The sequence below is a fragment of the Phocoena sinus genome, chromosome 5 (genome assembly GCF_008692025.1).
Source record: "Phocoena sinus isolate mPhoSin1 chromosome 5, mPhoSin1.pri, whole genome shotgun sequence".
In the NCBI taxonomy this organism is placed as follows: Eukaryota; Metazoa; Chordata; class Mammalia; order Artiodactyla; family Phocoenidae; genus Phocoena; species Phocoena sinus.
In genome coordinates, this window is record NC_045767.1 from 4,279,674 (window position 1) to 4,303,007 (window position 23,334).

General features: G+C 51.3%; 1 protein-coding gene across 14 annotated transcripts in view; it reads right to left on the reverse strand.

The window, feature by feature from the left end:
* Positions 1 to 2,099: 2,099 nt before the first annotated feature.
* The window catches only part of TBC1D14 (TBC1 domain family member 14), a 103,084-nt gene continuing 81,849 nt past the window's right edge, over positions 2,100 to 23,334 (reverse strand). For 12 of the 14 annotated variants that reach the window (XM_032633319.1, XM_032633318.1, XM_032633317.1 and 9 more), the window contains 4 exons: positions 22,982 to 23,110; positions 20,347 to 20,456; positions 8,287 to 8,545; positions 2,100 to 4,810 (listed from right to left, as the gene is read on the reverse strand). In XM_032633319.1, coding sequence (XP_032489210.1) covers positions 4,745 to 4,810; positions 8,287 to 8,545; positions 20,347 to 20,456; positions 22,982 to 23,110 — 564 coding nt within the window. In that variant the 3' untranslated portion in view covers positions 2,100 to 4,744. The remainder of the gene's footprint in view (positions 4,811 to 8,286; positions 8,546 to 20,346; positions 20,457 to 22,981; positions 23,111 to 23,334) is intronic. The other 2 variants (XR_004350073.1, XR_004350074.1) reach the window with 1 other exon arrangement.

Consider the following 23,334-nt stretch of genomic DNA (forward strand, 5'->3'; position numbering starts at 1 on the left):
TAAAGAGATCTGCCTTTACTGAAACTTTTCAAAGCTTTTAGTGTTCTTAGAAACAACAATTTCTTTTTGCACCATCGGTTCACGTAACATTAAATTATGTAAATACAGTAACTACTACCATTGGCATAAACAAACTTTGGAACAAGAATCACAGTGACTTACACTCAACTCGTAGATGTGGATGTGCCAGAGAGCAGCCTACTGGGCCAGGAACATTCAGGGTAAACTAGCCTTTTTTTAAAAAATTGGTCTCAGTCGGATGTGTCCACTGTTACAGAGGGTTTTTTGTTTGTTTTTAGCAGCAGTTGGCAGGAGTGAAGCAGGCACTATCTGGATAGAGCTCCAGGCATCTGAAAAAGAAACGCTTTTTTTTTTTTTTTTTTTTTTTTCTTTACGCGGGCCTCTCACTGTTGTGGCCTCTCCCGTTGCAGAGCACAGGCTCTGGACGCGCAGGCTCAGCGACCATGGCTCACGGGCCCAGCCGCTCCGCGGCATGTGGGATCTTCCCGGACCGGGGCACGAACCCGTGTCCCCTGCATCGGCAGGCGGACTCTCAACCACTGCGCCACCAGGGAAGCCCAAGAAACGCTTTTTTACCGGTAAATGAAAATCATTTTTTGGTGACATCACATTGGAAATTTTTTACTACATAAGTGGAAATACCTGTTCCTCTGCAGCCATAATTTAGATGTTTGCCACTCAACAGGGATGCCTGTCTATAAAAAGAGTTAATGCACCCTGATTTGGTACTGTTGATGTTTTAAACTTTCAGGTAAGTCTTAAGTCAGAGTGATGAAGCATACAAATGCTATGAGTGAAAAGGACTCCAGGAGCATACCTCCGCCGCTTCCCATCTGAGGACTTCCTTAGCTCTAAGTTCCCTCCGCTGGCCGCGCCCTTCCTCTGGTCCACCTGGTGACCAACAGCTCACCCCAAGGCCCCACTGGGTGGCCGGCGCCTCCCCACCCCACTGGCAGCACCTCGTTCCCTCTCCTGCCTTCTCGGCAGGCTGCACACTGCGGGGGCGTGGTTTCTGAACTGTCAGCCCCCAGTTTCTCTCGGGAAAACGGTCCCCAACTTCCGCTCCCACTCACGGCTCACGCGTTGCAAGGGGGTCCTCCCCCAGGGGCCGGCCGTCGGGCACGGCTCTACCTCCTCTGAGCTGAGGTCAGAGGTCCCAGAGGAAAGCTTCCGAAGGCCCCAGAGCAACGTGTTCTCTGGGGAGGGGTGTTTCTGAGCAAGGGCTGGGGAGCCACAAGGCCAGAGTCTGAACCCCAGCTCTGCCACCAACTGGCTGCAGGGGCCCAAGCAGATCACTTCTGAGCCACACCTCAGAAATGGGGCAGTGACAGAGCCGCCGTGGACAGGAATCAGGTCAGCCACGGAGCACTCAGCCCAGAGCCCGGCACGGGTGGAGCAGTGAGCGAGCCCCCGGCAGTCAACCCTCGAGCACCCTCAGCCTGCGGAGGACGGAGACCACAGGGCAGTGGCCCAGAGCGGTGAGGCAGGTCACTCGCGGAGAGAGGGCACCGTTTCTGAGCACCGTGTGAGGGCCCAAACACCCCATGAGCCGCGCGCCTCCGAGCACTGGAAGGAAGGGCGCACCGAAACGTGGGCATCGCTCTGCCCAGCTCTGCGGGACCTGGCGGCCTGCTCCTAGCCCACCGCCGCCACGGGCGGTGCTGCTGGTCTCCACCCCAGACGGGAAGGGGCCACGGCCGCCCACTGACCTTACGAGGCTCCCAGCAGGGTCGAGGTAGTGTCAAGAGCCCGGCGGCTGGCCCAGAAAGCCCGATGACCTGCTCGCACGGGCGGCAGGCTCAGGGATGTGAGCAGGTGAGCGTGGCAGACACGTGGAGACGAGGGGCTAAAGCCACGGGCGCTCAGGCTCGAGAGGCAGCAAGGCTGGGGCTCCCCTCCGCCTAGAAGGGGTGCAGCGCTAACTTTCCAGCCCTTGACTAAATTACCATAACTGTACCATCTTCCTTATTTAACTGAGACTAGTAAGTGGATTTTAAAATATTCAAACAGCATGGTACTCGAGATTTTACCATACTTCAGGGTGAGAGCTCCAACTTTAAACCAAGCTGCCGTGAACGTAAGTAACAATTTTACATGACTTTTATTTAATAAAACCACATATTTACAATTGAAAAAGCCCTAGTTTGATACACGTTACTAAATAAAATTAAAGGTTAACTGTACAAGCAATTAAAACATGATATGTAGAGCAAGTGTTATCAGGGGTTTTCTATCAGCAAACTATTTAAAATAGTCAAAAACTGAGCAGTTAAAAAGTACCCTTTAAAGTGAACGTTTCTCCAGATGGGATTTCAATGACTGGTGGGGACACAGCATCCGACTCTGAAGTGCCAGCTGCACAGAGGTCCCAAACCTGAAGTCTCACATCCTGAAAATCAATGGCACGGGAAGTGGAGAGGGCAGGCTTCCAGGGGCTGCACTTCAATTTCTGCTTCCAGTTTTCCTAAACGAGAAGGTCACGCAGAGAAGCACAGCCCTGTGCTGTCCGGCAGCCCTCTGCGGAAAGGTGCGAAGTGACCCTAGACTTGGACTTAGAACTTCCCGGCCTCTGAAGTGGACGCATCAAACCAGCAAGAGCTTGTGTGGTCCCTGGACAGGTCAGGAAAACCTCCTTTGAACTAAAGATGTGGAAGTATTCCAGATTGGCCTGGAATCCCGTTTAAAAATGTAATGCATATATGGTGCTATCCGAAGAGATTTATGTCAAACTGTCTGACAATAATGTTGAGGGCTGGGGTCTGACTACACATGAAGTTGAGCAAACGCATTCTCAATAACTTGCCCACGCCCCCTGCTGCATCGCTTTCTGTCACCTCTTAAGGAACATCTTTATGTACAGTAAGAAAATATATACATCTTTCAAGAACAGAAAGCCCATGTCATGGAACAAAACCAAGTACATCCGTGAGGAACGGCGTGACAGGGCTTGCGGCCCATTTCCCAGGCCGGGCTCAGCCTGGGTTATACTCAGCCGCGTGAAGTCAGGGAACGGCTGTGTCTGGAAGGCTGCCGAGAGCTGGGTGGAGACAGAACACCTCCTCCAAGAGGTCAGGCAAGTCAGCGTTCAAAGGCTGAGGCAGACAGTGTACGCAAGATGCTCTGCAACCTCCCTGGAGAGTTCAGCCAGGAACACGAGGGAAAAAATGACACACGGAACAGAGCTGGGACGGGGGGCATGAGGATGGCCACTGGCTCGGCACCTTGCTTTGTACCTGAAGTGTCATCGGCGGATATGGCAGATATAGAAAACCTATAAAAATAATGCTGTAGTTAGGCTCTACCCCAACCCGCGTCTCCCTGCCGCACGCTATGCTCTCAGAGCCGAGGGCGCTCCCGACATCAGGAACCAGGTCAGCTGGGGGTACTCCCTGGGGGTGGGACAGATGGCTGAGAAGGGCTGCGGGGCAGCAGGTGCCCTTGAACCTGGCCTACTGAGCGCGCCAGAGACCAACATGCCAACGCGTTAGCATGGAACCGGTTTCCATGGAGACTGGCCTGTCCTTTGGACCCTTCTGTGCCAAAACTCTTCATGTCTTTGAATTTGGATAACCAAAGTTCTCAATACAAAGTTCTCCAAATTAGTCAAGGAAAAGCTAGAACAAAAAAGTTGCTCACGAACTTGGGGAAAACCAGCTATGCGTGGGAAAGGCTACCAGCACGGATACTGAGAATCCTGACAAGACGTGCGGGCTGCTGGATCCTCAGTCCTTACAACCGTCCGTCTGTAAGTCAAATGCGTGAGGCGGGATCACCGCACGCAGGACTGCACCTGCCGTTTAGGGGACAAGGGGAGTGTGCTGGCAGAGCAAGGGAGCTGCCCCCGACCCCGCCGTGCTGCGCCGGCCTCCACAGGAGCCAGGAGGGTGCACGAGGGGGTGGGTCTGAACACCCTCTTGCCTCCCCTCCGGCTCAGAGAGGCCACCGCCATCTGTTTCCCACTAGCGTGAAGCCCTTCTCAACTGTCGCAGCGTCTCCGTGCGCACCTCCTCCTGCTTGGACCCGTCGCCACTGCTGGACAAACGTGGGCGCAGCCTCTGGGACAGCAGGGCTCCCACTGCAACCTAAGCATGCACTGTCAGCCCTCCTGCTGGAATTCTGTCAAGGCAACGTGGTAGAAGGTCAACCTGAAGGTCAGATCGTGTCCCGGGGAGCCCATGCGCACTCATCAGCGGCTGTCCTGTGAGAACCCATTTTCCTGTAATGTTATCTTTGGTAGTTGGGCTTTAGAAACATGACCTGCGGCCCTCGAAAGATTATCTCGGTAACTAAATCAGTAATCCCTTTCTGACGAACATATGAGCCAATAACATCTCTGAGGTTTCCCAAATAACATTTCTCATGCACCCTGGCTATGAAAAATTGTAATGTACTTTCCATTAGTTGACATAAAAGCATTACAATTTAATTAACTTTTGCTGAAATGAGGGGAGGGGATTAGCCACTGCCCTATTTTTAAACCATGCAGAATATGCAGTGGTTGGCCATGGCCATCATTCCACCGAGCTTCTTAAGGCTTAGCCTTGGTTTAATTCTTTTAAAACTTTTTTTGTTTGTTTTGTTTTTGTTTAAGGCCAACTCCAGCATTAGGAATCAAACGTGAAAACAGCCCCTGTTCTTCGGAGCTGCCAGTGTGTCCGCCTGTAACAACACAGGTGCCACTTGGAGAACTGCTTCAGTGCCGAGCGCAAGTCCACCTGCCGCCTCAGTGTCTGAGAGATGGGCTTCCTTTCTCCATCTCCCGGCTGTCCTTCTGCAAGGCGTTCAGTACCTGGGAATCACAGGAACACATCGGTGGGTGATCTGCAACACACACTGAACACAGGTCCTGACAGCCTCCTGTCACCTGCCACCTCTCTGGTCCGTCTGCCACGCCTGCATCCAGACCCACCCTTCAGCATGGAAATCCGAGCACGCCGCCGCCGGGCTAACGTCCACGACCACTTCCCACCAGCCAGCAGGTACCAATGGCGAGGCAGGGCTACGGGGCCCTGTTCCTTCCACAGTCTGGCTCCAGCCCCCGCCCGCCCCACTCTAGAATGCCAACATCCTCTGGGGCCTTCTCACGCAGCTGCCCCCGCTGCCCCGCCCCTCTCTCTCCACCAGCAAATGGTGCATCCTTCTAAGGCCTAGGAGACATCAGCTCCTCTCACGCCTTCCTGGGAGTTCCCAAGGCCACTGAGCTCATTCAACTGGGTGCTCAGCTCTTAGTTAACACCTTTGTTTTTAAAAACATGACATTCCACTCTGATTGCTTTATAACAGCTGTGACGTAACAATAGGCCCCATTTATCGCACGCCCACTCTAGCCAAGCAGGGCCCTCACCGGCACCTCCAGCACAGCAGCTGTTTAATCCACACAACACTGTAAGTCACCTGAGCAACAGACACTCATACAAGTGACCTGCTAAAAGCCAAACAGCTCATATGGACTCAAACCCAGATCTGTCTGATTTCGAACCCAAGGGACTCTCTGTAGCAGCTGTGCTAAACTACTTGGGCCAGGCACTATGCCACTTTAACTGAATTACAAAGTACACGGGGTAAAGCAGAAACATCTTCTGTGCGTTTCAAATAAATTACGCAGAAGGGCTAAAGGTAGAGAAAAGTCCCTCTCTCTACCTCTAAGTAAATGACACTTTCAGCTAAGCATAAACCTTTAACTGTTTTGTGAAGCTCACCAGGATCTTAACCTTAAGCACAGTGTTTAAGAGAAACATGCATAAAGCACAGTTCCCGTGGGACCTGGAACTAAATAGCCTCGCTGGTGCCTACCATCAGGCTAACTCCTATTACTGTCCCACCGTTAGACAATGTCCTACTATTTAATAACCTTTGACCTGGTTTTAACCAATAATTTTCACCTAAAATGCAAGGAGCAAAATGACAGATCTGGATTCAGTCCTTCTCCCTTCGCGTGTCTCTGTGGGTATGCGGGCCAGGGTGGGGATAGAGGGAAGGACCAGTGAAATACTGGGAGGGCCAAAAAGTTCCTTCGGGTTTTTCCGTAATCTTACGGAAAAATACTAATACTAATTAAGGATTTCAAGATGCAGCCCCGTATTTTCATTCTGCGTTAATCAGAGAAAGGCTCTTCCCTCTCGCCAGACCCCTGGTAATTACACAGCCAGTCCCGCTCACACATAAGCTGAGCTGTCTTAATGGCTTTGCTGAGCCACAGTTCACACACCACACAATTCATCCACTTAAAGTGCACAGCTCAGTGGCTTTGAGCATATCCGTAGATACGTGCGACCCTCACCACAGTCAATTTTAGAACATTTTCATCACCCCATCCTCCAGCTATCACAGCCCTGCCCCCCACCTCGCCCATTCCCTTGGCAACCACTAATCTACTTCCTGTCTCTACAGATTTCCCTTTCTGAAATTGCATATGAGTGGAACCACATAGTATGTGGTCTTCAGTGTCTGGCTTTGTCACTTAACATAATGTTTTGAAGGTGCATCCATGTTGTAGCACGAGTCAGTACTTCATTCCTTTTTATAAACTGAACATATTTATTTCAGAAATGCAACTCATGTCACACGAATTACAAAATAGTGGCCACCCCGCCCTGTAAAAGCAGGGGAGCATTTCACAGTACCACCCAAGGGCCCACTATAGCAGCTGTCACCTGTCAGCTTCCCAAAAGACCCAGATAGGAAGGAAGACCACCAGCCAGAGAGCATCATGTAACAGGACAGGGAGGTGAGGAAGGACTAGCCGCGAGGCAGACCAAAGGGCCCAGGTGAGAGGGGAACCTCTCTCTGGTTAATAAGTAAACAGGAACTGAACTGTACACTTTTAAAAAGGTGAATTTTATGGTATGTAAATTAATAACGCTGTTATAAAAATAAAGAGGCTGCTAACTAAGATCAGAGGGAGAGAGTCTTATCACCTATGAAGTAATCTGGCCAAACATAAAAACTGACTGAGCCTTCAGATCTGTCAATTTTCAGGATATACAGAGTAGAAGGACCACGTTAAACACCACCACAGGGGACTTCCCTGGTGGTCCAGCAGTTAAGACTCTGCGCTTTCACCGCGGGGGGCGCAGGTTCAATCCCTGATCCGTGAACTGAGATCCCGCGTGCTGTGTGGCAGGCGTGAATGAATGAATACATTTTAAAAACACCACAGGGACAGAACCAGCGAAATCCAGATAGCGGGAGCTGCTATGGGACAAATGACCTCGTTTCCTCAATAAATAAAGGGGGAAGGGAGAAGCGGAAAGGTGGGTAGCCTATACACACACACAAAAAAGACTTAAAAGACCTTTCAACCAACTGCAATGTGTAGATCTTATTTGGATCTTGACTTAAGCAAACTATAAAGCTACTGCTGACATCTGAAAACAGAAATCTGAAACTGGAGATTGACAGGCACATGGGGGTTCGTTATTCTATTTTATTCTATTTTTGAATGTACTTAAAATCTACTGATAAAAAAGATTAATCAGGAACAAGCATTGTATGGCATACTTGAGCAAGTGCAAGCCTCCCCTAGGACCTGATGCTCAGGCAGACTGAGCATACGCTGAGTCAGGAAGCAAGGTTTTATTTTTTCCCTTTCGGAATGATCAAGACTAGAACCAGACAACAACAGCCAATCCCACAGGGGACAAAACCTAAGAGGGGTGTCCAGAGGAGAAGAGAGGAACCTAGAAGAAGCAGGCCCAGGGTGGACGCGCTCCCGCGCTATCGGCTCAGCTGCTCCGCTAACAGCTGCTAGAGCCGGAGCAACAAATCCCCACATCCAGGGAAGCCCTCCTCCCGCCCTCCCCCTCCTCCCCCCACCCTTCTCTGCCTCTGCAACTGCTGAGAACACACAGTTCACCTCTCTGGGTCTCCCTCGTTTATCCGTGAGATGGAGACAAGTTAGTTCCCTTTGTTTACTGTCTCTGACATTTAAAAAAGGGGGGGAAGGCTTGTTTTACAAAACACTATCTGACACGCAGAGAGTACTGGGACGGCAAACCAGAAGTTCTGACCTCCCAGTGCCACTGCAGAATGGGTGGGAAGGCTTTTATTCTCCAGCCCCTTCTTCTGGCAGAGACCCAGAGAGGAAGCGCCTGCCCAAGACCCCCCTGTGGCAGAGCCGAGCCTCAAGCCCAGGTCACCTCACTTCCAGCCCAAGAACTACTCCAGAGAGGGCTGTTTCCTCAAAGGGCACTCGGCATAGCTCACTTCCTGAATCAGACCACTGAGCCGTCACTCTACGGAGTAGAGAACAAAGGACCCGCTTACCTGAGCCCACTTCTTGTTTCGACTTTGCATCTGAACTGTAGCTATGGAAGCAAAAAGCTCCTCTGCAGGCAAGTCCTCGGGCAGCCGCGTTAGGAACTGAGCTATGTGAATGAAGTCCATGTGGGTCAGGATGTCCTCGAACAGCTTCAGGAGGCCCAGGGCCGTGCGGAACAGAAACTGCTCCCCGTCACGACAGAACACATCCCACACACGACAGGCCAGATCCAGGGGCAAAGATTTGCTATATAAAGTAAAGATCCTGGAAAAAAAGTGTGAGTTGTTCACATTCTGGATGGCACAAAGAAAGAGCTCTGAATTCAGGTTGAATCCATTAAAATGCTCCCTGAGTTAGTCACTTTCATACTTACACTGCGGCGGGGCGGGGGGGGGGGGGGGGGGGGGGGGGGGGGGGAGGTGGAGAAGCCCTAAGCCTGCATTAACTCTGACGGTCAATTTAAACATTTTATAGAACAGCATTATCAGGGAGCTTCCCAGGTGGCGCAGGGGTTAAGACTCCGTGCTCCCAATACAGGGGGCCTGGGTTCGACCCCTGGTCAGGGAACCAAATCCCACATGCATGCCGCAACTAAGGAGCCCCTGAGCCACAACGAAGGGGCCCTCCTGCCTCAACTAAGACCTGGCGCAACCAAATAAATAAATGAAAAACGAAAACCAAAAAACAGCTTTATCAGCTTTCACAGAGAATCTCAAACAGCGTACAGTTTCTGAATTAGACATCAATTACTTCTACGTACAACACATATTTACCGTGCACCTACTGTGTGCTTATTACTCTGAGGTAAGTGCCAGATATAAGGTTAATAAGGCAGACAGAGCTTAGAGTCTGGTGGGGAGTAAAAACAGTACACGGAAATGTATAATTCAGGGACTTCCCTGGCCGTCCAGTGGTTAAGACTCCACGCCTCCACTGCAGGGGGCACAGGATCGACCCCTGGTCAGGGAACTAAGATCCTACGTGCCACGCAGTGTGGCCACAAAAAATACACACACACACACACACACACACACACACACACACAATTCAGCATACACAAGTACCCATTACTTCTGAAGAGAACCATACACTTTTCTCCCAGTAGGGGTCAGCAAAGGAACAGAGTAAATTCCTCCAAATAAATTTGACCGTGGATTACAAGAAATTGATCTTATATTTAGCAATGCAAACCATCAGATGAAAAAAGTAAGTGAAACACAGATATGTACTCCCTTAGAAAACTGGGATGATCACAAATCAAACTACCAAACAAATACAGTCTTAGGTGAGCAAATAGGTCTAATCACCTCTACCCTGGACTTGGGCCTATGTCACAAAGCAAGGCGAGTCCAGGGTGAGATGCAGGCCAAGCTGATTCTCTGTGAATCCGCCCTCCTCCCGCAGCTGTGAGACGCAGCCCGGGTGCCATCTCCGGGTGCTTCCTGACCCCCACCCGCTCCGGGCCCCGCTCTGCCCCTGTGCTTTGACCGCGAGCTGTTTGCTCCTGTCCTCCCCACGGACACTGCCCAAGAGCAGGGACCCCACCCACTGCATCTCCACCCGCAGCACCTGGTGATCTCTGCCTAGGAAGTGTGTCCACAAACTCCCAGCCGCTTCAGGACGGCACAGGTGTTAGTGGTTCTCACTGCCTTCTTCCCAGTATTAGTCCTCATCACAAGTGGGGACGTTCTCTAGCCCTCCTGGAAAATCACTTGTCCACAGGTTTCAGTATTTCCTCAGTGCCCATGCTGACTCGAGACCCACAGGGCCTGTGAAGGCAGCTGAGCTCAGGTGCTGGACTCAGACGGCAGGGCTGCCTTGGTCAGGAGGTAGTGTCACCAGGCCTTTAACAGCAGGACTCACTCTCCTACAACAGATCCTACCAGAAACATTACACCGGGACCTCGCTGGTGGTCCAGCGGTGAAGAATCCTCCTTATAATGTAGAGAACGCGGGCTCGATCCCTGGTCAGGGAACTAAGATCTCACATGCTGCGGGTCAACTAAGCCCGCGTGTGGCAACTACTGAGCCTGCACGCCTCAACAAGAGCCCGCGAGCCGCAACTAAGACACGACGGGGCCAAAAGTAATGAATAAAGTAAATAAATAATAAACCTTAAAAAAAAATAAAAGAAATGTCACCCCATGCTGGCAGACCTGCTCACAGGTTTCACAGGCACGGGCTCCCTGTCTGCCGTGAGCTCTCTACTCTGCCTCCCTCCCCCGGGCAGGATGCTCTGTGGAGAAGCGTTCACACAGCGTGCTGGCTGAGACCCAGTAACCTTCAGGGCTACCCCCCGTCAGTGCTTTACAAGGTTCAAGAAAGGCATAATAATCGAGATTTCAACTCAGATGATGGAAGAGGGAGACAGATGTCAGAGAAAAATCACTCCAGCTCCCGCCACCAGTGACACAACCAGACCCTGAACCCGTGCCCTGAATGTCCACAATGGGCCACGTGCCCTCAGGCAACATGCTGGGGAGGACAACCTACCTTTAAAAGGTACAACCAACCTTCAGCCTGAGGGTTTTACTGTCTCAAAAGACAGAAAACCATCTCATTACTCAGTCTAGAAAACACAGTTCAAGGGACAGCCAAGAGATCTGTTTCGCCTCTCAGTCTGAACATTCTCCATTCTATCTAGAAGACATTTTATTTTTAAAAAATGAAAAAGAACTGACCTAATCCATGCCAATTCATCAGTGGAAATCAAACCTTTACATCTTAAAAGCAGAGTCTTGAGCAAAAAAAGATGGGAAAATTGCGTAGCTATAGGCAAAGAGGGAGAAAAACAACAAAAGACATTTCTCAAACATAATATTCTTGAGTTCAGATTTGTGTGTGTGTCTTCATAAACTACTTCAGATATATTTTGAACTTTACAAAATTAAGCCAACATCCAAATGATGGAGAATGCCACATTCATCTGGGACACAACAGAAGTTCTATACAAGCGTTATTTATTATTACATTTTTTAAAAATGTATACCAAAAATGATATATATTAAACACATTCGAAGTACTGTCTATGGAGTGGGGATGGGATAAAAAGGAATAACGACAGACAAACAAGAGTAGCCTTGCATGAAACAGTAACACTAGTTTACCATGAACTCAGAAGTATGATTAATTTAATCCTCTTCAATTTACATTTTTTAAAAAATTCACAAGAATTTACCAATCAAGCTGTTATCAACCATTTGCTTTACTGAGTTGGCAAATACGGATTATTTGCAGGTAGCATTTGTAGTAAGTCAACGGTTCAAAGTTCAAAAAACTCATCCTGAACTTAGGATGAACTTCAGATATAAAAACCGGACTTCCCTGGTGGAGCAGTGGTTAAGAATCCGCCTGCCAATGCAGGGGACACGGGTTTGAGCCCTGGTCCAGGAAGATCCCACGTGCCGCGGAGCAACTAAGCCCGTGCGCCACAGCTACTGAGCCTGCGCTCTAGAGCCCGTGAGCCACAACTGCTGAAGCCCGTGTGCCTAGAGCCCATGCTCTGCAACAAGAGAAGCCACCACAATGAGAAGCCCGCGCACCGCAACAAAGAGTAGCCCTTTCTCGCCACAACTAGAGAAAGTCCACACGCAGCAACGAAGACCCAACACAGCCAAATAAATAAATAAGATATAAAAATTACAGCCAAGCCCCGCCCACCCCAAAAAGAAAAACAAAAAGGGAGCACCATCCTTAATGTCTGTGATGCCCACCTGCTCCATCCTGCCAACCATCCTAGGCATCCCATTACTCCATGAGGTCACTTCCGAGATCTGAGCCCTGCTGGTTCTCATCAGGTCAGTCCATTCATCATAAATATTTTTCAAAGCCTGCTGTAGGCCAGTCCCTGTTCTTTGTGCTGAGGCTATACAGCACAGAACAGAACAGACAAGTTTCCCTGCCCTCAGGGGTGGAAAGGATATGCACAGAATGTCAGATGTTGATTTAAACAGAAGCAGGGGTGGGAGATAGGGACTGCCAGTGTGGGTGTGTAAACAGGACGGTCAAGGAGAGTGCATCACTGAAAAGTGACACTTCTATAAAGCCCTGAAGAGGAAGTGGCAAGGCAGGAGAAAGGGTCAGGGAAGTACCCAGACAGAGGAAGTGGTGAGTTCACGAGCTCTGAGGCAGGAGTGAACCCAGCAACACCCAAAGAAGAGCAAGGAGGCCACTGGGCTGAAGCCAAAAACAGCCAAGGGGAGAACACGAGGGTGCCTGTGGGGACCAGGGGCCCAGCACACAGGACTTACAGGCTGTTTACAAGGCCTGCAGGTTTTATTCTATGAGTGGAGCATCTGACCAGGGGAGGGGCCTGTCCCCTGCGCTGAGAAGCGCCTGCAGGGGCACGCAGGCTTCACTGGGCGACCACTGAAACACAGCACAGCACGGCAGCACAGCACCGCAGCAGTGGAGGTGGCCTGAAGCAGAGAGACTGTGGACAGACTCTGCGACGGATGTGTCTCACGGGAAATGCAATGGAGGGGTCTAAGATGCAATTCAAAGGATGGAGTTCTCGTTTAAGGAGATGTGGGATTGCTGGTTTGGACAGGAAGGTCAGGAGGTGAGTTTGAGGCATGTTACGTTGGTAAGCCGGACATCCAAGCGGATAAATGAATTAATCTGGAGTTCAGAGGGCTCTCGGCTGGCGAGTTTGTGTATAGATAGTATCAGATAAAGGAAGTATTCTACAATCAGAGAGTGAAGAATGTCAAATGCTGCTGAAAAGTCAAATAAGACTGAGAACTGATCACCAAGCACATACTTCATGCAGAAAAGTATGAACTGTGCCATACACTGTATCATTTACTATTTTTTATGTACTGAAATGGAATTATTAAGGCCTTGAATGTACTATATCTTAAATAAAGTGTGCCTTTCAAATAAAAACATTTAAAAATTTTCCCCTGGCAAATGTCTACTCATCCACAGCTCAGCCTAGATGACCCTCTCTGGGAAGGCTGTTTCCCGGCCCCTGGGCTAGGCTGGGTCTCTCCCGTTAGATGTTCACACTGCACCTCATACATCCCTTTCATAACATTCATCGAATGGGGATGGGCCTCCCACCCCAGCTACCTTCCGTGCTCTGAGCCTCACAGGCTCTGGGAGGCCTTCCAGCAGTCAGCTGCCGGCCCCTGGGATCCAGCCCAGGCCACCTCCCGCTCGACACCAAAAGTCCAGGGTCACTGCCTCCCGGTCTCCTGCTCTGGACGGCCAGCCTCTGAGCAGGGAGGCTGTTCTCCCCCCTCCCCTTCAAGTAGGGCTGCTCGGATGTGCTCCAGCGTCCGCAGGCTCCCTCCGTCTCCTCCCACCTCCCCTTTCACTGGAAAACCATTCATTCCCAGCAGCTTGCAAATGTTTGACTGTATTCTAAAACACATTTAGACTCAGAACCAGCTGTGAACAGGACACTGAAACAATGCTCTCCTGGTTTCCTCTTGGAAGAGTGGTTCATCAGACTCCATTCCTGCTGGTGAAGAGCCACTCAGCTCCCGTGGGGCTGAGATGAGCCGCACCAGCCCACAGCCCACAGCCCAGGAACACGAGGGCTGCTGTGTGCACAGGGCCCTCCCTGCCTGCAGTCCTGCAAGTCTGCTCCCCAAGGTGGACTCTGGGCTTCACCCTGCTCCAGCCAGGATGCGTGTGGAAGAAACAGGGGCAGACGGCGAAAGCCCCACGGGCCTTCCCGGGACTGCTGGTGGTGTTCTCCCATGGAAGAAGAGAGAATTCGAGGATTTCTCCCCCAAGACACGTTTGCTTTGCTCCCCTGGACCACTGCATATTACTGCACTGTATATGAAAGATGACAGTTTCAGGTACCGATTCAACTAATGCATAAAAATGTCTTTTTATATTGCTAAACCAATGAAGTGGCTATAGGCTCATAAAAGACAACAAACACAAATTGTCTGTATCTATTTCCCCCTTAATGTATGTAAGAGGAACAGTTTCTTCCCTGTCAAGCCTTCACAATTTCCAGAAAACATTCTTATCTGGTGATGCCTAATCTAACTGCTTGCCTGCAAACAGGGAGCACAGTCAGGGAAGGGAGATGGGGAAGGAGCCCACCACTTCCAAAGCCAGGCATGGAGGCAAAGCTCCTTCTCAGGAACCAGTGGTGGGAGAACGGACACCCACCGTGGTCTGCTTCTCAAAGGCCCTGGCTGCAGGTAAAACAGAGCCGCCAGGAAGCACATACTTCCCGGGGCTGGGCGCTGCTTTATAAGCTCCTACCTGGATTATCCAGTTTATTCCTTGAGTACAATCATCTCCATTTTACAGGTGAAGAAACCACAAATAAAGGGAGGCTGTAGGAACACAGACTTAGCCTGAGGTAAAAGGGCAAAGGTCACCTAGCAGTCTCCCTCATGGAGAAGCCACGATCAGAGACGTGGACCTTCATGGCCTGACATCACCGATTTCCAGCTGTGCCCACATTTTCCCATCCTGACCAGTTCCTAAGAATGAGCCATCGTCCCCAGAGCTGGCTTAGGAAGTGGCCCTGAACCCCACTCCCAAGCCCACCATGGTGCTCCAGAAACTCAGACAAGCAGGGAAGACGCTGCTAGATAACTACCTAGCCTCCTTAGATGTTGTGAGGATTAAATAAAACAACATTAAACACCCAACGCACAGCTGCATTCATTAAAAAATTGAAGGCAGCTGTATGTGTCTCGGTTCAAACTTAATTAATAAGCCCAACCCCTGACCCAATCCTGGAAGCCATCAGCCGGATCCACCTCTGAGCCCCCAGAGCACCCTCCAACTTGAGCCCGAAGGTGTTCTCACCTTAGGTGCCAGCACCAAGCAGCAGGTAAATAATGTGACCCCTGCATTAGCACCTAGGCTCCATCTCAGCCAGGCTGCGGTGCGCTGGTGACCACAGGCTGTGCGGGCCCTTCCTACGAGCAGCTTTCCCACCTGCGGCCTTGGAACCCTCCTCCAGCCCTCCACACGCGCTGAGGAGGCCCCCGCGTGGGCCAGATGCTACTCCGGATGCCGGGAGCTCAGCGAGACAACCCCACCCTAGAGGAGCTCTCAGGCAGACCCGGAAGTTAGAAGCTAATGGGTGAGGGGCTTCTCTGGTGGCGCAGCGGTTAAGAATCCACCTGCCAATGCAGGGGACACGGGTTCGAGCCCTGGTCCGGGAAGACCCCACATGCCTCGGAGCAACTAAGCCCGTGCGCCACAGCTACTGAGCCTGCACTCTAGAGCCCACGAGCCACAACTACTGAGCCCGCGTGCCACAACTACTGAAGCCCGCCTGCCTAGAGCCCGTGCTCCGCAACAAGAGAAGCCACCACAACGAGAAGCCCGCGCACCGCAAGGAAGAGTAGCCCCCGCTCGCCGCAACTAGAGAAAGCCCGTGGCAACAACGAAGACCCAACGCAGACAAAAATAAAATGAATCAATTAATTTAAAAATAAATAAATAAAAGCTAATGGTGAAATGTAGGCAAGATGTGATGGAAACTAAAATCTTCCGGCGGTAATTTCACCTTGAACCTGCCTTTAAGGTAGAGACTGAGTGTAATGACAGGATCTCCAAGTATCACCAAACATCATTCAAGAAACATTAATCAGGATAGAGAAAGTTCTGCTTGACTCTTTTATTAATTCAGGATTATATATTACAAAACCTACTCACGCCTCCGAATAATTCTGCCGTTTGAGAGCAGTGGGAAATGTTTTTGTAAGTTAAATGACCACATGTCAGTCCTCTGCCTGAACACTGGAAACTCTGTAGGAAAACGAGCACAGCGGGCAAGACCCTGTTGTGACCCTCCCGTCTCCGTGTGAGCAAAGAAGAGCAACAAGCACACTAAATAAGACCCCTTGTCAGGAAGGCGGCATCAGCAAGTGAATCTAAGTCTCAGCTGTGAAGTCTCTGTAGCACTGGGCAGACGGCAGCCCCCAGTCCACGTGGGGAGGCTAGCAACCGAGTGAGCCTCGGGCTGGACTCCATGGATTTTAAACCCAGGAAGGGCCCCTCAGGAACAGATGCATTCTTGGCTCTAGGACTCTGAGCCCAGCACGGGGCCAGGCACTAGGGACACAGAGGGGACTGACAAAGCTCAGTCTGGGACTCCCCTGGTGGTGCAGTCGTTGAGAGTCCGCCTGCCAATGCAGGGGACGCGGGTTCGTGCCCCGGTCCGGGAAGATTCCACACGCCGCGGAGCGGCTGGGCCCGTGAGCCATGGCCGCTGAGCCTGCGCATCCAGAGCCTGTGCTCCGCAATGGGAGAGGCCACAACAGTGAGAGGCCCACGTACCACAAAAAAAAAAAAGCTCAGTCTGTTACCGGAGCAGCAAGAAACCAACGATCCTCTCAGTGGGTCGGCGCCGTGATGGACGGAAGCGTCAACTGCTGGGGTGGAGGGGACAGAAAAGAGGATTCTGGAAGAATAACTCTTTAACTGGTCAAGACAATGTCCTATAAAGCTACGGTGTTATAATCCAGGGGGTGGAGAAACTGTCCTGGGAGTGAAGAAGGACAATTCCTAGATGGCCTCTGGTGGGCAGACGGCGGGGCAGGAGAGGAGATTTTGTCATCTAATCTGAGCACCTACACAGCTCACCCAGGACACTCGGCGGCCGAACCACAGGGGCTCCACAACCCTCCGACACGGACAAGGAGAGTCAGCCATCTGCAGACCACACACACAGTGCAGCTCCACCAGGCGTGTGCAGCTCAGGCAGGCCCTGATGTCAGGGCTGTAGACGCGGCTTTGGGAAAGTGATGTGATGTAGCAGAAGCAGCAAAAGCTCTGGAGAGAGACCGATCTGGACCGCTCACTACGGGTGTGACACTGGGTAAGGGGCCTCAGTGGCCTCCTCTGTGCTAAGACGGACCTGCTCCAGATGCTGTGAAGGTGAAACAAAGCAATGAATGTCTCTGAAATGCCAGCGTCTAGGGCAGGTCCTGAGCAACACCTGCTCTTTCCCTGGGCCTCCTTCCCATTGCCCACCCTGTTTCTGATCGGAGCTTTTACCAAGAGCCTGAATCACTGCAGACCATCTATAAATGTGGACTGCAAGGAATAAATCATGAATGCATTCAACTCAAACAGTTACTAAGGCCTGCGCTAGGACTGCGGATACAGGCAATGTTCCACTTGGTCCTAATTCTAGAAAGCAGTCAAGCACTTCACCAGGAATAAGCCAACAGCAGCAGAGGCCTAGGCATCAAAGCACAGCGGGCAGCCTTCACGAGGCATCAGGCACCGACCGCATCACATCACAAAGGTCTCGGCAGAGGAATCCTTGGAGCCCCTTCCGTTCAGACGCCCAGTGCTCTGCGGCACACTCACTGCCCACGTGTCTGACGCACACTGTGCGCTCTCTCGTCAGAGTGCTGATGCGTCTCTGAGCGCTGGGACCCACCTCGTGGGCTACGCTGCCTTGTAACTAAATCCCTTAGCGAGGACTCTGTGGGGAGGCGCACAGGCTCTGGAGCACGAACACCAGCGGTGCCACCCAGCTGGCCGTGTGACCTTGGGCAGGTTGCTCTGCCTCTCCGGGCCTCAATTTCCTCACATGTAAAACAGAGGTGTTACAATTCACTCCAAGGGCTCGTCCTAAGGGTTAAATGAGATCACGTGAGAAGCAGTGGAGTCAATCAGTGCGAGTCCCCTTGGCCTCTGCCCCCGCTGGATTACAGCCATCTTCGGCCTAGAAAAAAGACAGATAAGCGCTCCCCGGGACAGCGCTCTTCACACTGCCCGTCGTGACCATCACTGATCTCTTGCACCGTGACATCATCAGAGTAGATCAGCACCAGCTCTTTTTATGAACCAAAAACAACAGGAAATCCCAGAGCGCTCTGCACATAGTAAAGGCCAAGTGCTGCTTCTAAACACCTGTCTCAGCCATATATGTATGTATACATATTACACTGCTGGGCACATGGCCACACACTGGGTCACAACATAAAGTTTATTTCCTTTTGCAAGTCAGGGTGAAAAAAGTTTGAAAGACACTATTCCAAGACAGTGTTTTCCAAACCTCCCTTTAACCTGGAATCCTAACTTGGGGGCCTAAAACAGATAAGGTAGAAGCTGGAGACTCTGGTCCCACGTGATCCTCTCCTAACACCCTCCCCGAGGGGTCACGGGCCCCAGGCCTGGGAATCTGTGAGGCCAGGGTTCTTAGTCAAATTACAGCACAGGCGCACCAACAGGGGTGCAGAGGCACAGCCTATGCAAAAGTTGACTGTTCATGGTGTAGAGAAATCATCTGTTGGTTAAATTAAGGCGGCCTTTCAGGCAGGCCCCAAACACTCCCACCCGGCACAGCCAGACAGGTGAGCCCAGCACCCCAGCAGCGGCCACTTCACGGCCTGATGTCTATACTATTCTGTAGTGACGTCAGCACTTGTGGCCTCAGCTACGAGCTCTGACCTCCAAATCCTTGTTCCCAGCAAGAATTCAGCGTAGTCAGAACAGTCTCAGGGTTTAGAACAGAAGTAATGAAACGCCGAAAGTCCCAAAGGCTCATTCCCACGGGTGCAGACAAATCAGCTTTATTTAAGGGACTGAGCCCCGTTTCAGGTGACATTCGGACTTTACCTTCTAGAAGTAAGCCTTTTGTCTCCTGAAAAAAGTGAGCAAAAAAAAAAAAGTCAAACCAGCTACACGTTCCCAGCAGTTTTAGATTCACTGTGCAAATTAGTGCTGGAGCCCAAAAGGGCCTTTCAGTCGAAGTACATCTTTCCTTCTGCAGAGCCCCTTCTGCAGGGCGGGGCAGGGGGATGTAGGGTGATCACCTTACAAGGCCCTGAAAGGCTAACCATCTGGGTAGACAGATGAGGAAACAGGCTCAGAGAGGCTCCACGGCCCTCGCTCAGGCCACAGTTAAGTAACGAGAGAGGCCGGGGGTCGGGCGGGACTGTGGGACCCCGGAGCTGACACTCCTCCTGCAGTGGGGCCTGAGGCACTGCTCCCTCTGTGCCCCGGGCTACCGCCAGCCTTCTCAACTGGCCCCCTGCGGGTGACATCCCAGCCTTTCCCCAGGCCACCACATCCACTGTGTGAGAAGACTTGCCGGTCTACCGCTCCACCCCGGAACTCTCTGGAAGCCTGCCAAGTATACTCCGAGGTCCGACAGGTTCCCTAAAGCTGCCCTGTCGCCGCATCCGGCCCCTCTGATCTCTGCCGGTCCCTGGTCCTGCAGCACTTGCCCTGGGGCCCCAGCCCGCCCTCGCCAGCGCCCCTCCCTCACCCTCCACCCACTTCTGCGGCCTCGGCTCAGGCCCTGCTCTTCCTCCCTTCTTCTGTCCCGCCTCCAGGCTCCCCCGCCTCCCCTAACTTAAAACTCACTTCCAACAGAACGCACCTCCATCCTCACCCCAAGCAAAGGCCTTCAACTGCTCCCTCTGGCCCCGGTAATCCTGCCCGAGCTCCTCAGCTTGGCATCCAAGATGCACCAGGCTCGGCCTCCCGGGCTCTCGCCTGCCATTCTCTGCCCTGCACTTCAGGCGCCCACATCGCCACGCCAACTGCTGCTGCCCTGATGATGCTGCGGCACTGCACGCTCACGTCACGTCTTGCTCAAACTCCCGTGTTGCCTTGTGTACCCTGACGCCTCGGCCCGCCTCCAGGCCTCGGTCCTCCCCTTGTTCCAGCGACGGCGTCCACCACATGCCGCGCTGCCTCGCTGTGCGCGGACAGCCTCTCCCCCGAGACAGAAGCTCCGGACAGGCAGCTCCGCCTGCCTGTCTCCGATCCCAGCGGAGAGCCCGCACAGACCTGGTGCTTACTGACGCCTCGCAGAAGGAATGGGTAAACGGCACCTTGGAAGCTGAGAGTCCAAGACAGCCTTCTCCCCCGGAGGGAGTTCAGGAGGACCAGTCACAGTCACAGGCAGCGCTCAAGAGAGGAACAGAGCCGAGCAGGTGACCAGCAGCACGGGGCTGAGGACACGGGGCGTACCGTGCTCAGGGCGGCTGCGGAGACTGTAAGGCAGGACGCGGGGCTCAGGTGAGCCCTGAGAGAAGCTGGTGGTGAGGAATGAAAAATGGGGGCACGGAGATGAGAAAACACTCTGAAAACACATAAAAATGCAGTCTTACCAATCGATTAGGTAGATGTCTGGAGTTAAGTTGTTTTTCTTGAAATGAGCAAATAATTTCGGCAAATTTTCTTCAAAGAATACCTCAAATGCAGCAAAATAAGTCAACATCTAGGGAGATAATGTGAAACACACTAATAAACTTGTTATCAGCACACGTTTCCAATCCACCAGAAACAGTCAATATACTTCCACCTTTAGAATCTAACAGTCATCTTCGTATGTAAATTCTCACACACCTTCCTCGGCAACCCGAAACTAGGCACTCCACAGGCAATTTCTAATAAGCTCACTCTCTAACCTCATATAACGTTACCGACTACATCTTATTATTTCTTCCACTTGTAGATAACTGAAACCCAGAGCAGTTACGTAGCTTGCCTAATGAGGTCACATCACCAGCGTGTGGCAAGGCAGGGCCCTGAACCCGTGCCTGTCCCACAGGCTAGGCTGACTCCTGATGGGCTCAGTCTTTTCTAAGAACCAGGAACGAATTAACTGTCGAAAATGATCTCAAAAAACACGCCTGCCTCCCTGCTGACCCGCAGCATTTCCAGAGGGCATATAATGCTAATACTGAGGCAGGGCAACAGCGCTCTGGCTCAAAAGTGCAGCTCTTTTGAGCCACTGAGGGAGAAAACGCTGAAGGGGAAGGAAGCGGCCACAGCCTGTTTTATGAGCACATGCTTTTCAACTTCTTACAGGGTTTGCAGGGAAACGAAACACACAGAGCAGCGGTGCGGTGCTGAAACAGAAAGAACAGCTCCAAGTGGGTGGGAGCGATATGATCTGAGAGGCTGGATGCACGTGGGCAGATGGCAACTCCCGGATGCTGTTTGCACATCTTAATGAAGGCATGTACGGTAAACCAGGGGTTCCCAACTGGGGGGAATCTGCCTCCCGGAGGACATTTGGCTGTGCCTCGGGACATTTCTGGTTGCTCCATCTAGAAAGGGGGGGGGGGGTGCTACTGCATCTGGTGGGTAGAGGCCAAGGATGCCGCTAAACAGCCTCGATGCACAGGACAGCCTCCACCACGGCTACCCGGCCCCAAATGTCCACAGCGCTGCTGCAAAGAAACCCTGCTGGAAATGCAGGCCCCACTCAACGTTATGATTCTGTGATTTTTCCTTAATAATACAAGCTAAAATCTTTAAGCACAGTTTTTATCATGTGTTTCCAAAGAGGAAGCTGGGGTCTTATCTTCAAAATGAGCAGGTATTTAGATGTAAGTCATTTTATTATATATAAAGAGTTTTTTCCTGACTATGAAAGTAGTGTTAAGATGCTCACTGTGGAAAACTTGTGAAGTACAGAAATGAATAAAGATCATCCGTAAACACTGTTACGATTGTGGTATATTTCCTTTTATCGTTAAATATGGTAGCTGTTATGGAATACGTTCTGTTATACATGCTTTTGAAAAACTTAGCATTTTATCTTAAATAATTCTCCAATACAATTCTTTGCGATCAGTACTGCGCTGGATATATTTCCAGATTTTAAGGAACCATTCGGCATTCCCTTAAATCCCCAGTTTTAAATGTTTTCATTTTTTACAATGAAAAATAATTTAAAATTTTATTGAATAACTAAAAACAACCGTGTAATAACCACCTTTGTGCAGAGTGCCTTACCCACACTTGAACTTTCTTAGAACCGATTCTTACGAGCAGAATTATATACCAACGCCATTTACTGCTACTGACATCTAACACCAAACTGTCTTCTAGAAGGACTCTGCCGATTTAACATTTCCCTTCACAGCCAGCATTCAGCAGCAGCTTTAAAACACTTCTTTAAAAAAAAAAATGTATGTACGGGCTGAGCAAGAAATACTCAGGAGTCCTTAAGGTGTCAGGGAGAAAAATTGCCTAGCTGATCTAAATCGTTAGATCGCTTTGGTCCCAAAGCACTGACGATAAATTAATTATCAGTGGACTATCAACAAATGATCAGCAAATCAAGACAACGTTAATTAAAAAGCTGATGATCTGTTGAACTGGTGACTCCTCGTCTGGGCTACGGGAAGCAGAAGGGGTTCCGACGCCAGCTGCTCGCGGACCAGCTATGCGCCTCGAAGGAACCCCGTCACTCCCAAGCCTCGCTTCCTCACCGCGCCAGGAGCAGGTGGGGCCTCCCCAGGGCAAAGACTGCCAACTCCTTCCTGAACACGCCGCCGCCCATGGAGACGCTGGTCTCAAACGCGTCTCCCCTCCTGCATACCAGCCCACCGCGTGAAGCAGAGCCCTGCGTGGCAGCGGGCAGCCACAGGGCCCCACTATGTGACGGGCTATTTGACAGGCCCTAACATGGGGCCTGCTCCTGAGCTTCTGCTTGGACACAAAGTGTGTACGTTTGTGCAGGAGTCTCCCTCCTCCCTCACTTAAAGAATGTATTTTCAGAAATACTTTCTGAAAGAAGGTACTAAGAAATTCATGCGTATGGCTATTGACCACGCTTTTAAAGTCCAACACAACGCCCCAAATGAGCCGCCATGTTACCTAGGGCGACTTATTCTAAGTATCTTAGTGGAGGGAGAATGCATTCTTTATCCCGCTGAAGACAATGATTAGGCAATGCTTGCTGCGTGAGGACACAGCACCCAGGACACAGCACACACAGGGGATACTTACGAGGCCGTGGTCCACTCGGAAAAACGCCATTTGACAGGGTTTATTCAAAAGATTAGAAAAAGCAATGAAGGCATCTGCAGTATCTAAGTTCAAGATCAACACGGCTGCTATAAAGGACATGCCCTGAACCTGAGAGGAGAAGAGAAAGGGGCGTTAAATGAACGGCAGCCGCCACGGTCAGAGCAGCTCTTCCACCTTATTGAAAGAGGAACCCAAGCACCCTCATGCTGGAAGGTCCCACACTGCGCCCACCCATCGCCACCCACCAGAGGCTGGACCGACAGCCTCATGGATCCCGACCCGCCCTGACTCGGAACCAGCGCCCTGGATCGCCAGCCGCCTGTGTGAGCTCC